The 17792-nt window shown below is 46.4% G+C and overlaps 1 protein-coding gene across 2 annotated transcripts in view; it reads left to right on the top strand.

Moving 5' to 3' along the window:
- Nucleotides 1-17792, top strand: part of XRCC6 (X-ray repair cross complementing 6) — a 247393-nt gene that overhangs the window by 195636 nt on the left and 33965 nt on the right. For both annotated transcript variants that reach the window (XM_040359639.1, XM_040359638.1), the window contains exon 10: nt 2536-2665. In XM_040359639.1, the coding sequence (XP_040215573.1) occupies nt 2536-2665 (130 nt within the window). The remainder of the gene's footprint in view (nt 1-2535; nt 2666-17792) is intronic.

Below are 17792 nucleotides of genomic sequence, written 5' to 3'. Positions count from 1 at the left end.
TTGAAGGGGAGGGGTCAGCCTGTCAGTGCTCAGACCACTGCATCATTTTGGTCCGCATGGCTGTCATCCTAGAAGGAAGCCTCTTCTAAACAACGGCGCATCCAGGGGGGGGGCAACAGGGCAATTGCCCCCCCCCCCCCGAGACAATCATGTCACATTGGCGTTTTAAAAAAAAAACTGCTTTGCGGTGCCTGCCGCTGCCGAGTCTCTCACTCTCTCTTTATCATCACCAGGGCCGGACTGGCCCAGTCCAGTAGGCTGCCTGTCCTGAGGCGGCTTTGAGCTGTAGATGACTGCAGCGCTCCTCCTCTCTCCTGCGTGTATGACACCGGGCATCTCTCGCTGTGTGTGAGAGTTGGGTCTGTGTTCGGCTGTGCTGCCTGTACTAGACCTGCTTGTGTGATAGTAGATGGAGATGGAACACTGAATCAGTGTTTTGTCTATCACACAAGACCGTCTAGGGGGGGTCCTTGCTAGAGCACACTGCCCTGCCGAACACAGACCACCTACAGCTCCTGTTTGTTCCATGACACATGTCGGGAGAGGAGATACCTGCTGTGTGTGATCGAGGCAATGCCATGGTGATGAACAGTGGGGCTTCATTCATATACAAAGTGGGGCTGCATTAATAGACAAAAGTGGGGCTGCATTAATAGACAAAAGTGGGGCTGCATTAATAGACAAAAGTGGGACTGCATTAATAGACAAAAGTGGGACTGCATTCATAGACAAAAGTGGGACTGCATTCATAGACAAAAGTGGGACTGCATTCATAGACAAAAGTGGGACTGCATTCATAGACTAAAGTGGGGCTGCATTCATAGACTAAAGTGGGGCTGCATTCATAGACTAAAGTGGGGCTGCATTCATAGACTAAAGTGGGGCTGCATTCATAGACTAAAGTGGGACTGCATTAATATACAAAAGTGGGGCTGCGTTCATATATACAGTGGGGCTGCATTCATATGTACAGTGAGGCTGCAATGATGGACACTGAGGCTGCATTGATCTCTTGTACCATGTCTGCAGTCTCTGACCATCCCTTGTACCATGTCTGCAGTCTCTGACCATCCCTTGTACCATGTCTGCAGTCTCTGACCATCCCTTGTACCATGTCTGCAGTCTCTGACCATCCCTTGTACCATGTCTGCAGTCTCTGGCCATCTCTTGTACCATGTCTGCAGTCTCTGGCCATCTCTTGTACCATGTCTGCAGTCTCTGACCATCTCTTGTACCATGTCTGCAGTCTCTGACCATCTCTTGTACCATGTCTGCAGTCTCTGACCATCTCTTGTACCATGTCTGCAGTCTCTGACCATCTCTTGTACCATGTCTGCAGTCTCTGACCATCTCTTGTACCATGTCTGTAGTCTCTGACCATCTCTTGTACCATGTCTGCAGTCTCTGACCATCTCTTGTATCATGTCTGCATTCTCTGACCATCTCTTGTACCACGTCTGCAGTCTCTGACCATCTCTTGTACCATGTCTGCAGTCCCTGACAATCATCTACAAACTATGGGATATATTTATGGCATTTATATTTAAATATTTTTTACTAGTAATGGCGGCGATCATTGCTTTTTAGCGGTACTGCAACATTGCAGCGGACACACTGGACACCTAATTGAGTTCTGTAAGCAACACCTTATTTTCTGGCAGTGCCCCTCCCGAGACTAGACTCTGGATCCGCCCTTGCTTCTAAAGATGATGCACAAGAAGGCCAGCAAACCGTTTGCTGAAGACAAGCAGACTAAGGACATGGATTACTGGAACCTGTGGTCTGATGAGACCAAAATAAACTTACTTGGTTCAGATGGTGTCAAGCATGTGTGGCGCCAGCCGGTTGAGGAGTACAAAGACAAGTGTGTCTTACCTAAAGTCAAGCATGGTGGTGGGAGTGTCATGGTCTGGGGCTGCATGAGTGCTGCCAGAACTGGGGAGCTACAGTTTGAGGGAACCGTGAATGCCAACATGCACTGTGACATTCTGAAGCAGAGCAGGATCCCCTCCCTTCTGAGACATAACGACCCCAAACACACCTCCAAGACAAACACTGCCTTGCTAAAGAAGCTGAAGCTAAATTTACACTTTTATACAAGCTGTACATTCACTACTTTACATTGTAGCAAAGTGACATTTCTTCAGTGTTGTCACATGAAAATACATAATAAAATATTTACAAAAATGTGAGGGTGTACTCTTGTGAGATACTGTGTTGTGTGTGTGTGTGTGTGTGTGTGTGTGTGTGTGTGTGTGTGTGTGTGTGTGTGTGTGTACGTACACACAGTTTTGTGTGAGATAACTTGTATATGGATTATTCTGTCATCCAGCTTTTTAATCACAGGCTGTATATTAACCACTTCAATACCAGGCATGCTCGCCCCCTTCCTGCCGAGGCCAATTTTCACGCTGTCGCATTTTAAACTACATTGCGCGGTCATGCAGCGCTTTACCCATATTACATTTTTATTATTTTTTCTTTAGATGTCTATACATTAGCAATATGTATGATATTGAATATGTTCCATTTCAGGTTTCAACCTCATTTTTATTCCATTTGCTGATGACATTCGTAAAATTGGAGGTCCGGAAAAAGTTCCTGCCGGAGATGAACAGGTGGATAAAATGAAAGAAATTGTGCGCAAACTGAGATTTCAATACAGGTTAGTAATCTTTTAATGCTTCTGTAATACTTTTTAACATAAGACATCTTGTTCATATACTGTAATGGGACATTTAAAGCGTGTCTAAAACTAAAATGCAGTATATGGCAGTTGCCGTTTTTTAAAGTGGAGTTCCACCCATAAATATAACATTACATCGGTAGTTTTAAAAAAATGTCATTAGTCCTTTAAGAGAAAAAAAATTTTTTTTAGATGCCTTCAAAGTGTTGTTGCTAGGCAGAATAGTTAATCTTCCCACTTCCTGCACCTAGGTGCTTAAGCTTCCTAACCTACACCGCACAGACTCCTGGGAATGTAGTGGGTGTAACTTTCCAGGAGTCTGTGCACTCCCCAGTCTCGAAGAATCATGTGACTTGGACAGTACAGGTGCTAAAACCTGATCTGAAACCTATTACACTGCTTGTGCAGCACTGAGCATGTGCGAGATCTGCAAGGCTGAAATCCAGGAAGTCATACAGTCTGGCTTCATGATGCCCACACTTAAGATGGCCCCAGTCAATTTCTATTTTATAAAGTGTCTAAATGCTGTAACAACCTAACAAAACGGACCTTAGTTTACAGACTAACTTTACTAGAATACATTAAGCTTGTGTATTACAGGGGTATTTATATTTAAAAAGTGAAATTGTGGCCGGAACTCCACTTTAAGGCTTATTTTTCCTTTGACCACTTAAGGACAGAAGGTGTTTTTCAGATTCGGCGTTTACAAGACTCAAACTGTTTTTTTTGCTCAAATTACTTAAAACCCCCAAACATTATATATATTTTTTTCTAACACCCTAGAGAATAAAATGGCGGTCATTGCAATACTTTTTGTCACACCGTATTTGCGCAGCGGTCTTGCAAGCGCACTTTTTTTTGGAAAAAATTCACTTTTTTTAATTAAAGAATAAGACAACAATAAATTTGGCCCATTTTTTTATATATTGTGAAAGATAATGTTACGCCGAGTAAAATGATACCCAACATGTCACGCTTAAAAATTGCATCCGCTCGTGGCATGACATCAAACTTTTACCCTCAAAAATCTCGATAGGCGATGTTTAAAAAATTCTATAGGTTGCATTTTTTGAGCTACAGAGTAGGTCTAGGGCTAGAATTATTGCTCTCGCTCTAACAATCGTGGTGATACCTCACTTGTGTGGTTTGAACACTGTTTTGATATGCTGGCGCTACTCGCGTATGCGTTCGCTTCTGCGCGCAAGCTCGTCGGGAAGGGGCGCTTTTAAAAAAAAATGGTTTTTTTGTTTTATTTATTTTTATTGATTTTATCATTTTTTACACTAAAATAAAAATAAAAAAATTATCACTTTTATTCCTATTACAAGGAATGTAAACATCCCTTGTATTAGAAAAAAGCATGACAGGTCCTCTTAAATATGAGATCTGGGGTCAAAAAGGCCTCAGATCTCATATTTAGACTTATATGCAAAAAAAAAAAATGGAAATGTTGTCATTTAAAAAAATGACAACAAGGAGAATATCGACTGCCATCCCGGGTCAATATGCCACATCTGGCCCCAAAAACTCACCATCCCAACTCCTGGACCTACCCTGCACGACCTACTAGCCGTATCGTGCCTCTGGACGAGCCGCCCACCCTGTAACATAGGCCGAAACAGGCTCCACTCACGGGGGTCCGCCGCCATCTTGAGGCCTGTGCAAGGCCTCGGAACGCACCGGGCTCGAGTGAGGCGGAACGGGCATCTACCCCTCCCCGACCCACTCTCCACTACTTACCGGGAATCGAGGCTCCGGATCGGCCGACCACCCAGTGATTTGAACCGGAACGGGCTCCCCTCCCGGAGGATCAGCCGCCATCTTGAGGCCTGTGAGGCCCCTGGAATCGCCGCGCTGGAGTGCCGCGATTGCGGGAGGAACGGCGCCCCGCTCTGAACTGGACTACCGCTGCCTCCCCGGACCGAGGGATAACTAAGGAGGTCCCACAGCCAGGACGCCCAGCGGAGAACTTCACTGTGCGGAGGTGAGCGGCGGCCATCTTTAGACACCCATTGTCCTTCCAGTGGCCCTGTTCCCCCCCCCTCCTTCCCTGATTCAGGCCCCACAACGTGAAGACAACCCCCCGCCCATTAGTGGGGAGACCTGGGTACCGGCCCAGAGGGTCTCCCTGCCCAAAACAACACCAGCGGCCATCTTGCTACTCCCGTACTGGGGGGGGCGGCCATCTTCCCTCCTTACACTCCACATGCCCTGGGGCCCTCCCGGATGCTCAGCCCGACCGCAGCATTGTGACACCCTCTGCCCCCTGGACCGCCTGACGAACGGGTCGTGGCCACGGCTCCAAATCAAGGTACGGAGGCCATCTTGCTACTCCAAAATTTGGGTGACACTGGCGTCTGGCCTCAGCGCACCCCTTCTTCGGCCGCGGGTCCTACCCGGTCTATCACGCCACTGCCTAAACTGTATACACGGGCAGTCCTCTATCCGTAAAGTGTCTGGACTGTACAGCTGCGTCACTATTTCACCTATGGGGGCGTGTGGCTGAAGATGGTCGGCTGACGACATGCACCGCTGAGCTCTGTGCTCTCCCGACAACCGCAGGCTGTTTTCATATTAACCCGCACCCGATCCTCTGATGGCGGCTTCCAGTTCTGCATCTAACGGCCATACTGAACTGCAACAAGGCACTATCCAACGGTACCTGCTACGCACAACATCACAAGACCCTCGTACAGGAAAAGACAAACTTTCAGCAAGCCGAACCCCGGGCAAAACTAAGCCTCCTTCCCCGCCTGCAGTGACTTCATCAGCCGGCAGGAACGGCTCGGGCCCACACCCGTCTCCTCTGATGGACCCTTCAGATCCACTATCCGGACCCGCACCGCCCCCTTCCACTAGCGTAAGCACTACCCCGGAGGGGATGCCTTTCCCAGCCTCGGGGGGAGCTCCGGGCTCCACAACCACTGCCCTGCTCTCTGCCTTCCGGTCTGATTTTGACGCCTGGGCCTCTAAATTGGAGGCTTCTCTCCACGTTGAACTGACTGCCCTTAAAAAACGGGTCTCGGCATCGGAGGTTGCAGTTTCTGCAATGGCTACCACCCAGGAAGACCATTTGGCTTGTATAGCGGCGCTTGAAAATGCTTCTGCGGCCCACCTTTCCCGTTTGCGACAGCACCAGCTCCGAATTGAAGACGGTGAAAACCGGAGCCGCAGAAACAACATCCGGTTGCAGGGTGTCCCGGAGGCAACCTCGGGTACTGATCTCAAACCCACTGTCACCGCTATCCTCAATCAGGTCCTGGGCAGGGAGGTTACATCCCCTATCGAACTGGACAGAGTACATAGGATGGGGGGCGATCGCAGGGACCGCCCTCGGGATGTTCTCTGCCGGGTGCACTACTATACCCTGAAAGAGGAGATCTTACGCAAGGCCTGGCGCTTAGACCCGTTGGATTCGCCAAGTTGGTGCTTTGCCAAGTGATTCGCCAAGTTGGTGCTTCATACACCTGGGGCCACCCCTTCAGCATCAAAGTGACCCGGGATGATAACGACAAATTTGTCCTGTCAGATCCGGACCAACTTTCTGCCTTCTTCCTCTTCCTCGACCAGGACCCTGTCACTGTCCCGAACTGGTTGGACCCTCCAGATGACCGTCGGCGGCTACCGGGCCCTCCTCTTCAGCATCAAAGGTACCCGCAATCCAGATCGGCGCCTTATGGCACTAGAGAGCAGCTAGCCACGTCACCTGAAGACTGATCCAATCTCCTCCCTTTTTTTTTTTTCTCTGACTTTTTATCCACTAGGAGGGTACAGCTCCTATCCAGGACTTCGATCAGGTTTGCCTTGAATATGTTTCCATTGTTCTGTTTTACTCATTTTTTTTCCCTTTCTACCTATGGTCCCCTCCCGTGAACTACTGATCATTGTCCACCTTGAATGCTATTAATGGTTTGACTGTATTACTTGACTTGAAGATCCTCCCGCGGCCCCCGACTGGTGCAGTTGTGCTTGCTGGGGCTCTGGTAGGACAGATAGTAATGCTAATGTTGCCTATTAGTCTATGACGGGCCCGCTCCCCTGATATATCTTTCCGGGGCCGTGGGTTGGCTTGTTGGTTCCTGGACACAGTCCCCTGGATTGTCCTGGGGCTCCCGGGGGTCCCCTCGGTACCGGTCTCATGTGCCCTGGTGGCTTGGGACTCATAATCCATGTCAGGGGCAGCTAACGTGCGTTCGTATCGTTGTCTGGGCTAAGCTGAGACAGTGATTGGGGGCTATGCTGCCATGGATGTTGCGATTGGTCTGTCGGTCCCCGAGGAACCCCTTGGGACCATTTGTACCTATATTTTGTCCTCAGCTAGTTTCTACCCTGTTGTTACTTTACATATACTTCTTTATTGTTTAGGATGCCCGAAAATACCAATGATATTAGCTATACAATCTGTTCTTTTGTAACTGGGAAGTTGTGCATTAAATGTCATGGTTATTGGGTGTGTTACATCTATGTTCTGTATGCCTGCTAAGTTGCCGGGATCACAACTCGGCTGTTCTAACCCTGTTCTCTCTCCCTAAATAGGATTGGCACAGTCCGTGCCTAACACGTGATTTTTCACGAGGTGTCCCGTTCTCTCGGACACTAGTAGTTTTTCTCTTTTTTTGAGCCACTATTCCAATGTGCTCTCTTTGATCACTCTCTTCCTCACCTCTCTTCTCCTCGTCTCTTCCTTCCTTGCTGTCTTCCTTTTCCTTTTTTCTCTCCCGTTCCCTATTCCTCCGCTCCAGCCCTCCTTTTCCTTCCCCCCCCCCCTCCCTTCCTCTTTGTCATTCCATCATGGCCCACACAATGGTATCTCACCCCAAGCTGCAATTCTGTTCCTACAACGTTAATGGCCTCAATGTTGCCTCTAAAAGAGGCCAAATACTTTATCAAATGCACAAACACCAAGTCAATGTGCTTCTTCTCCAGGAAACGCATTTTCACTCCGCCTCCACCCCTTCCTGCTCCAACAGATATTTCAATAGGTGGTTCCATAGCACTAACCCAACTCAGAAGGCTAAGGGAGTGTCTGTTGCCTTTCATAAGATGCTCCCCATAGAGGTGCTTGACCAGCTCTCTGACCCTCATGGAAGGTATGTTTTCGTGAAATTCCTGCTGTGGGGTACTAAATTTACGGTAGCTAACATCTATCTTCCCAATGTTAATCAAGTATCGTCCGCGCTGAACTACTTGCAGATTCTGTCGGGATTCATGGAGGGTAAGCTCGTTTTGGGAGGTGATTTTAACACCCCTCTAGAGCCACTTTAAGATTCCTCCACCTCACGATCGGGGGTCTCATTCCCTAAACTGAGGGCACTGAAGCGGGCATTTTTTGATATGCATCTTGTTGACATTTGGAGAGTGTTACACCCCACATCCCGTGATTATACCCACTCTCTCATGTACATCACACTTATAGTCGCATAGACTATCTGATGAGTGACCACAGCTGTCTAGATTGGTTTCCTGAATGCAGCATAGACCCGATGGTCTGGTCTGACCACTCTCCTATCCACATGACGTTCTCGATCCCCTCCACTCCAGTTAGGGAGTGGACGTGGAGCTTGAATGATTCGTTACTTACGACTCCGGAGTGTATGCAGAGGGTCTCTGATACAATCTCTAACTTTCTTGCTGATCACGCCTCAGATACGACTGCAGTGCCCTTTCAATTGGAGGCACTAAAGGCCGTACTACGCGGAACCTTTATCCAAATGGGTGCGCGTCTGAAAAAGGAACGTTCGGCCGCCATAGAGGCTGCAGTCCGAACACTTAGGGACCTAGAAATTGAACACAAGCGATCCCCGACGGTGTCAACGCTATCGAATGTGTCTAGGGCGCGATCACAACTCAGAGAACTATATGAGACCTCCGCACGCACGTATGCGGATAAGCTCGCCTTCCATCAGTACAAGTTCCAAGATAAATGCGGTCGTTCGCTGGCTCGCTCCCTACATCCAAAGGGATCTTCCGCCTTTGTGTCCCACATTCGGGGGGCGCGGGGAGAGTTGATCTCCTCACCGACTAAGACGGCTGAGGAATTCAGGGACTTTTATCAATCCCTGTATAATATTCCTGCGACCCGATCGACAGATTCCCCTTGTACTGGGGAGATTGATCAATTGTCCTACATCTCGGATACGGCACTTCCTACATTAAATGCTGACACCATTGCTGATCTGGAAACCCCTATCACGGAAGATGAAGTCGCCAAAGCCATAGCAGGTACGCCGAGTGGAAAGAGCCCGGGCCCAGATGGCTTCACTCCCAAGTTCTATAAACTATTTTGGCCCTCCTCACGCCCTTTCTTACTAAGGTCTATAACTCTCTGACAGGGGGCTCAGTGTTTCCTCCACAAACACTTGAGGCCCACATCTCCCTCATTCCAAAGCCGGGCAAAGACCTAACTTTGCGCTAACTATAGGCCGATCTCTTTGATTGGAGTCGACCTGAAAGTCTTTGCTAAAATACTGGCAAATAGGCTACAGCCACTGTTGCCAGGGATAATACACCTAGATCAGGTTGGCTTTGTGAGTGGCCGTGAGGCTAGGGACAATACCCTAAAGACCCTTCTTTTAACTGATTATGCCCGGTTTCACGATGTCCCATTATGCCTCTTAACGGTCGATGCTGAAAAGGCATTCGACCGAGTAGACTGGCAGTTCCTTCAACTGTCCCTGCAACAAATAGGCTTGGGACCTAATATGATAGCGAGGATAATGTCCCTTTACTCTTCCCCATCTGCTAGGGTTAGGTTGAATGGCTCGCTATCTCCGACCTTCTCTATATCTAACGGGACTCGACAGGGATGCCCACTGTCCCCCCTCCTCTACGTTCTTACAATGGAACATCTAGCCATTGCTCTACGTAATAATCCCTCGGTCCAGGGCATCACAATCTGGCCCACCCATACTAAACTCGCCCTTTACGCGGATGATCTGCTCTTGTTCGTGACGCGCCCACATACATCCTTGCCCTCAGTGCTGCAGGAGTTTCAGAAATTTGGAGCAGTAAGCAATTTCAAGGTAAACTACACTAAATCGGAAATTCTTAACATATCTTTGTCCAAGTCAGACCTACGGAGACTATCGACTATCTTTTCCGTCAAAACTGGCTCTACCTCCATCGGGTACCTCGGAATTCAAATTCCGGCGGATCCATCCCAACTCTTTTTTCTCTGAACTTTACCCCCCTGCTTCTTAGGACCCAAGCAGATTTAACTACTTATGCGTCCAAACGGCTCTCATAGCTAGGTAGAGTGAATGCCCTGAAAATGGATGTTCTCCCAAGGTTCCTATATTTGTTCCAAACCATTCCTAATTCATACTTCAAGAAGCTGCGCCGGATGTTCTCCAAATTCATTTGGAACGCTGCCCGTCCCAGAATACGATATGAAACATTATCTCTTCCAAAGGTTAGGGGTGGAGCTGGAGCCCCAGACGCCTCCTTGTACCATAAGGCTGCGGTGCTCACTCGTATACTGGACTGGTTCCATCACTCCTCAACCAAGCTCTGGGTTCAGTTGGAAAGCCACATGAACACTGTTGAACTCTCCGCTCTCCCATTGACCTCACCCACGGTTCGGGGGGGATCGGGCCCTTTCGGCGACTTTACCCTTCAAACGATCCAGATTTGGGATCGCTTACGATCTAGGAGGGGCTTGTCGAACCACATGGGGCCCATGATTCCCTTCTTCGGGACCCCGGCCTTTCCGCCGGCCATGTCCGTAACAAGATTCAGACCATGGCGAAAGGAGGATCATGGGAGACTTGCCCAGGTCCTTCGTGCACACCCCACCCTGAGGACTGATACTCCGACCAATCCGACCTCCCGACACCCCACGCCGTGGCTTATGAGGCAACAGATTACTTCTTACATTCAAACTTTCCCATCCATTCCGGACATCCTTGCTGAACCAACGGAGTTTGAGGCGATGCTTCTGCAGGGGGATCCTCCAACACATGTGGTATCTCGGCTCTACTCCCTGTTGCTCAGTATCTTCTCCCCTGACCCCCTGCCGTTTACAGTGGCCTTATTGACTGGAAAAAGTGTTTTTTGTCCTGACACACAAACTATCCCTGGCCACTAAGACCCAAGAGAAGGGGTTCAAGTTGCTAACGAGATGGTATAGATGCCCAACAACCATCCATCATTTCAATTCGGCAGTGCCGGATACCTACTGGCGGGGGAACCCGGGGAACCATGCTCCACATCTGGTGGGAATTCCCTCCTGTACAGGATTTCTGGCAGCGGATTTTCAAACTATACTGCAAACTGATGGCGACCTCTATTCACCCTTCTCCTGAGATGGCTCTCTTATCTATACTTCCTGGCACGTTCAAATCCATCAAAAACGATGTACTACGACACTTCCTGGCCGCGGCCAGAGTGGTGATCCCCCGTCATTGGAGATCGGCAACCATGCCTTCCCTGGGGGATTGGGCTGTCGACGTGGACAGCATAAGGGACCTTGAGCGTCTGTTGGCGGAGGAGGGTGGTAAAAGCGAGCAGTTTTCTCTCACCTGGACTTCATGGTCCACGTTCCGATACTCTTCTGAGTTTATCTCTTGGGCCGAGCGTGGCATGGATGATGTGACCATGATGGAGTGACCCTTGATTCTTGTCCCCTGTCTCTCTGCCCCCCTTTTGTCTGCCCCTGCTTCTTGTCCTTTTCTTGATCGCTAAATACTTCCTTAAGACTTCATAGAGCTAACGTATCATGGCCTCGACCCGCCTATGGTTACTTACCCGTTGTGGGACTCCATAGGTCTTATTTTACTTTCAGATTCATGTATAATCTCTCCCAATATACCGCATGTGATGCAACACTGAACCCCTCACTAATGTGAGGTTGGTAGATACAATTAATGATTATTTCATATATCTGGGGACTGCTCAATCGTACGGCCTTATGGTGGTCCACACACACATGCTCTCATTCCCTTTTTTTTTTTTTTTTTTTTCTTCTTCTTCTTCTCTTTTCTCACGTAACTTAGACATGCTTTCAATATGTCAAACACGATGCTTACTGTTGATGTAATTGCTTTTACTGTATGTAATGCTTGAGACAATATTTCTTTCTGTTTCTCTTTTTTTCTGAAATAAAATAAGATTGAATTAAAAAAATGACATAAACAAAATGTCTCTTTAAGACGCTGGGCGGGACTGACGTTTTGACGTCACTTCCGCCCAGTAATGCTTTGACGGGTGGGGGCCATCTTGCCCTCACTCGCATCCTCACGCAGTAGGCAGCAGCACCCGATCGCCTCCGCCGCTACCGACGGCTCCGGTAAGCGATAACAGCGATCTCGTGGCGAATCCGCCGCAGAGACCGCCGTTATCGTTTACAGGACCGCCCACTGAAGAGATGGATATCTCGGTTGTGGCAGCAGCTGTTGCCGTTACCGAGATATCCATCTTTAAATATAGGATGTATATATACAGTGGGTGGTCGTTAACCGGTTAACTGGTAATCCTGCCATTAGCGCTTTTCTGTCCAAGGATGGCGGTACTTCTCTTAATGTGTCTGTGGAGATCATTGTTGCCTCTGGAACACGGGCTATAATATTCCCTTTTTTCTTTTGACATCGAAGGGAAGGATTCTATAGTTCTCAGATTGCTGGGAACTATGTACAGTAAGTAGCTAATAAGCCTCAGCACAGGAAGTTGTTGGCTGGCAAGATTTCTGGAAGGATCAACAGGTATTGTTTCCTGGTTCATTAAAGGGACACAGGGGACAATAGGGTTAAATTGCTGCCTACAGGAGGATTTGAATACTGGTAAACAAAAAAACGTGACCAGCCCACTATAACAATTTGGTATGCCTCAGGTTTTTGCTAGTGTCCTAGAAGAATGGACATCTTCTTTTTGTATTTTTATTTTCTTCCGAGAAACATTTACAGTTTTACTATTTTTCCTTCTTTTCTACAATCAACATTTCCCTACGCTCTGCTTGGGCAGGTATCCATGTACAGCTGTCTGGATCAGTGTATCCTCGGCACTGGCTATAAAAGGCTCTAGATGGACCCTGTTTATTGTGACAATTGCAGGACTAGCCTGGATATTACACACCACCTGTCAAACTCCCTCTGTAAAGCAGTCTACCGTGGATCACTCTTCAAAGGGCAAAGCTTATGTAATCAAGCCCTTAGGATTGCTGGGCACATTTATCCCTTTTTCCATCTGTTTACCGATGATGCACTAAGGTTTAGTATGCACTCACTCTTTCCTCATCTCTTGTTTCCGCCATTCATTGTGATGTGACATCTTCCCACCACTGCCCCTTATCCCAAGTGATACAGGGATTTTTCTTGGTTGGTCTTTGCTGTACACTTAACGTGAGATCTGGATATCTGAACCATCTGGACAGTTTGTGATTACCCAAAGCCTTACAACAGATGTTGGCTCTTGATAAAACATAAAGTGTAGCGCTAATTATAAGTGAAATAAAGGATTGGGTATATTGATAATTAGCCAATCATAGAAAAGTGTCCATATGAAACACGTTGAAGTAGTCCATAAACATAAACTGTAAAAAAGTTACTACTAAATAGATCCTCAAAATTCAGTTCAAAGTGGGTAAATGTGCAAAAAGCTTCAATAAAAAAAATAATAAATCTTCATAGGTAAAAGATGTATAAATCCAGCACCGAAGTGAATGGAGGCTTACCAGAAGCTGTGGACCCAAAATAGGCATATACCTAATGGGTCAATTGCGCTTAAAGTTGATGATACCAGCGAGGAGGTGAAGTCCAACACAGGATCAGGTGAAGGTCGGTTCAGAGGCACCTTGTAATAGGTTGTAGACTTGGGTCCATATGGAGGTTCAGACACTCAATACAACGAAAGTAGGAAGAAAGAAGGCAAAGATGCACATAGTGTAAATCCGTTTAAAAGTTTACTTGGTAGCAAAATCAAAAAAGGGGTTACACTCACATTTTCAACCACTTGTAACCGGCATGTAACAAAAAGCAGTATTGTCAGCAAATTCCCGACATGTTTCAATCTAAACGATCATCATCTGGGGTGCTGACATACTGCACAGGGATCGCTTATATAGAGAAGACACCCTTACCTCAATGGTGGCTCCACATGTGGGATCCCAATTGGTCCAAATTAACTTACAGAAAAAGTAAAAATGTGGCGCCGACATATGTTCCAAACCTCATTTGATGAATAAGGGAGCCGATCGCCAACCCAGCTTAACGCTGGCTCATCAGCAGCATCCGGAACGGAGTTAATAGACACCCCAAAGACAAACATACAAGCCTGTCCGGCCGGCGTGCGCTTCACCATGCGCTCCACGCCTCGGCCGGAAAGCATGACGCTGTCACGATGTTGGCTCTTGGGCTCTGTGATCCTTGTGACCCTTGTATTGTGATTGGAAGGATCCCTGTGACCCTTGTATTGTGATTGGAAGGATCCCTGTGACCCTTGTATTGTGATTGGAAGGATCCCTGTGACCCTTGTATTGTGATTGAAAGGATCTCCGTGACACCTGCATGGTTAATTCACAGTAGCCTTATGGCTGCCTAACATTTGGGCAGCATATGTGACGGTGAGTACACACTACATGTTGGGTGGAGGTTGGTGTGGTGACGGCTCACTGGTGTTTACATGACTCACACCGTTTTGTAAGTGACACTACATACACGGTTGTGGTACATATTGTAATTTCATACAGTATTGCACTATATAGTCTTTCTTTCTTCCTATGCCATATCCGGAGTCCTAAAAACCATAAAGAGGTTCCAGTTATCTTGGAGGTTATGGATAAATGCATTATTGCTGCACCTAAGAGAGCAGACAGGATTTCTGGTGAGAGACATTCGGCTATTCTGGGAGTATTTGACAACCATTTGCACTTTAAGAATTCGTTTATGAACACTGAACTTTTTTTTTTTTTTAAGTGCTGCAATTTTATACACATTTGTTCCATGAAGGTTATATATATCCTCACTGCCAGCAGTTGTAGGATGGGTGCTTAGCGCTTACTTTTTTGTTGTACAATTTATCATAACTCGCTGACCTGATGAACTTCATATACAGTGGATGTACACATAATGCGATCATGTTTTTTTATTTTTATTATTGCACATTATTTAATTTTTATTTTATAGCTGGCCCTGCATTCCGGCCTACCCAAGCCATGATGCTAGTCATTCAAACTCTAGAGAAAAAAAAAGAATAGGTCCTGTTTTCTTCCAGACTGATGACCCTGTATGTGTAAGATACCAGCAGCTCCAAGCTAATGTGTTTGGTTAGTAAATATCATCTGTCTTCCAGTATTGGTCTCCAATTACAGAACATGCAGAGGAATTCTTGGTTAAATGATGGGCTTTAGAACAGACATGCAAAATTGTCTCTTTTGAGTTGCCTTGGACACACTTATTGAGGATGTCACTGAGGGTACAAATATTCATCTGCCTCAACAGGAATGGTCAATTCCCCTTCTGAAGTCAAGAATTGCTCCTATGCCTTCTCATAGGCCTTAATCCTTAGTCAGACCCAAGCCAGGTGCTTAATTTAACAGCAAACCACGGGCTTCCAAAATCCACATGTAACAAAATGTCCCACACTTCGCTTGAGTGCTTTCATCATGTACCGCTTCCTCCCAGTCTAAAGTTATCAGATATTCCAACTGCTATCAACGACAAACAATACGATACTTGCTTGATTTCTGAACATGGACTGTTTATTAGAACCAGGGTACAAGCCTTATATACAGTAGAAGAGAAGGTTCCTACCTCCTGCTCATATTACGCTAACAATACACCAGAAACATAAATGAACATGAGCTAATTAATCCCTTAAAGCAGCCGACGTGACTCCGTGCCCTTCTAGGCATTATTATAAATCAGGATTTTACTACAGGTCAGGCTTGTCACCGAGCTTCACACAGTAGATTATACATTATCATAAGTATAAACACAGGATACCTTCTCACAATAGCAGGAGCTTCGGCAGGAGTCGGCCCGTCTCCTACATTGTACAGAGGCCAATGTGATCAGCTCTCTCAACTAACATGTTCAGAATCAAACAAACCAAGAATAATCTTTACATATATTCTGGGAGATATTGTGGATAAATATTACTGTCCCATTTTAAGTAATCGAAGACATATTTTCTCAGTCACCCTGTGCCAGGATGGCACAGGGTGACTTGGACATAAAAGGTGCATAAGGAGCTGAAACAAGGGTTTCCCAACATTTTCAAGGGATTCTGGGTTACACAGGTCACACCCCAAACCTGCTGATCATTTTTATTTGTATAGGAAAAAAGTAGCGCTAAAACAACCTGTGAATAGAGTCCTGTGCAAAAGTCTGAAATCTGTAGTGCACCAAAATAAACGGCGTTTCCAACAAAAATAAGAATGCTGGTTGAAATCGCCTACATAATCAAATGTAAACGACTGATGAAAAACCAAAACCAAGGTGAATATGAAATAGAAATTAAAACTATAAGTCCAAAGTTCACACTTGTATACAATAAATGAATAAATGAGGAAAAAAACATTTATAGTGTATATAAAGTGAAAAAATGGAAAACTATAGTTGATGTAGAAAGTCCCCTATTGGTACAAAGCGTCCAATTCCAAAGTATTAGGAAAACAAGGTGATGTGTGAATACATTGAATGAGTTGTGATTGAAGACATAGATGTGTATCCACCGACACCACAGAATAAGCATCTCCCCGTGATGTACACCAAAGGCAACGGGTAACCTTACCAAATGGGATGGACCTCCACTAATGGCAAGGTTAACAGCGCCTGCAGAAACAACCCTCTGCGGGGTCTTGAATCTGTCCCAGGAAGTCACAGCATCAAGATCCAAATGCTTTCCTTACAGTTGGTATCTAAACTGGGTTTATATGATGGAAGTATTAAAAGAATTGGGCCTGGGGGAACGGATGAGGGGGTGGATAGCAGCATTATATGCAGGACCCAAAGTCAAAGTTAACGGAACACTGTCTGAGGGGTTTGATATAGGCAAAGGTACAAGGCAGGGTTGCACCCTATCCCCAATCTTGTTCGCTCTCACTTTGGAACCATTTTTATGCAGGGTGAGAGGGAACAGGGGAATGGTGGGGGAGGAAATTGGACATAGAGAGCACAAAGTGGCAGCATATGCCGATGATTTATTGTTCTTTCTCTCAAAACCAGAAGAATCAGTATATGAGCTGATGCAGGAAGTGATAAGATATGGAAAGATATCCAATTTCAAAATAAATACAGAGAAATCAGTGATATTGCCAAGCCATGTGCCATTGCCTGCAATTAAACTGTTACAGGATAGATACTCGTTTTTGTGGAATAGGGAATCACTGTGCTATTTGGGAGTGCACATAGCGGCTGATGAAAAGATACTATATGTACGTAACTATGGAGCATTAATTATAGAAATAATAAAAGATCTGAATAGATGGAAGGGAAACACATTAACATGGTTCGGGAGAATTAATACTCTAAAAATGAATGTGGTACCCAGACTTCTATATGTTCTATATACAGTCCCTATACAACTCCCCCAGATATTTTTTAAAAAGATACGGAAAGCATTCATATCATGTATATGGAAAGAGGGAAATGCTAGGATAGCATATGAAATCCTATGTAAAAGCAAGGAAGGAGGAGTTGGGCTCCCAGATATTGCATCCTATTATAAAGCGATGGCTCTGGTGCGTATACTGCACTGGTGCCATGATGTAGGTAATAGAGCATGGGTACTAATAGAGGCAAATATGGCGGGGAGGAACCTGGCAGGGGCACCATGGATAACAACTAAGGCCAGGGGATTATCAAAATGGACATCCCCGTTAACTCGGAACACACTGGCAGTATGGGACAGGATAAATCAATTTGGCTAATACGCCCCAAAAACATCACCATTGGCACCACTGGGGGGTTACCCATGGTTCCCTCCAGGAGAGGAAAAAGGAGCATTAGGCCCATGGGAAACGGAAGGTAATACAAAGTGCCTGAGGTATGCACCACTGGGGGTCCTGATGCCGCAGGTAGACTTAGTATCAAGACAAGGCGATATGGTAATGGCAGGATGGAGATATAGATAAAGACAAGTCTCCTGCGCTCCGGAATTTTCGAGAGGTGCT

The sequence above is a fragment of the Rana temporaria genome, chromosome 7, assembly GCF_905171775.1.
Source record: "Rana temporaria chromosome 7, aRanTem1.1, whole genome shotgun sequence".
Lineage (NCBI taxonomy): Eukaryota > Metazoa > Chordata > Amphibia > Anura > Ranidae > Rana > Rana temporaria.
The sequence above is the reverse complement of the archived record's forward strand: the minus strand, read 5'-3'. Positions and strand labels throughout refer to the sequence as shown.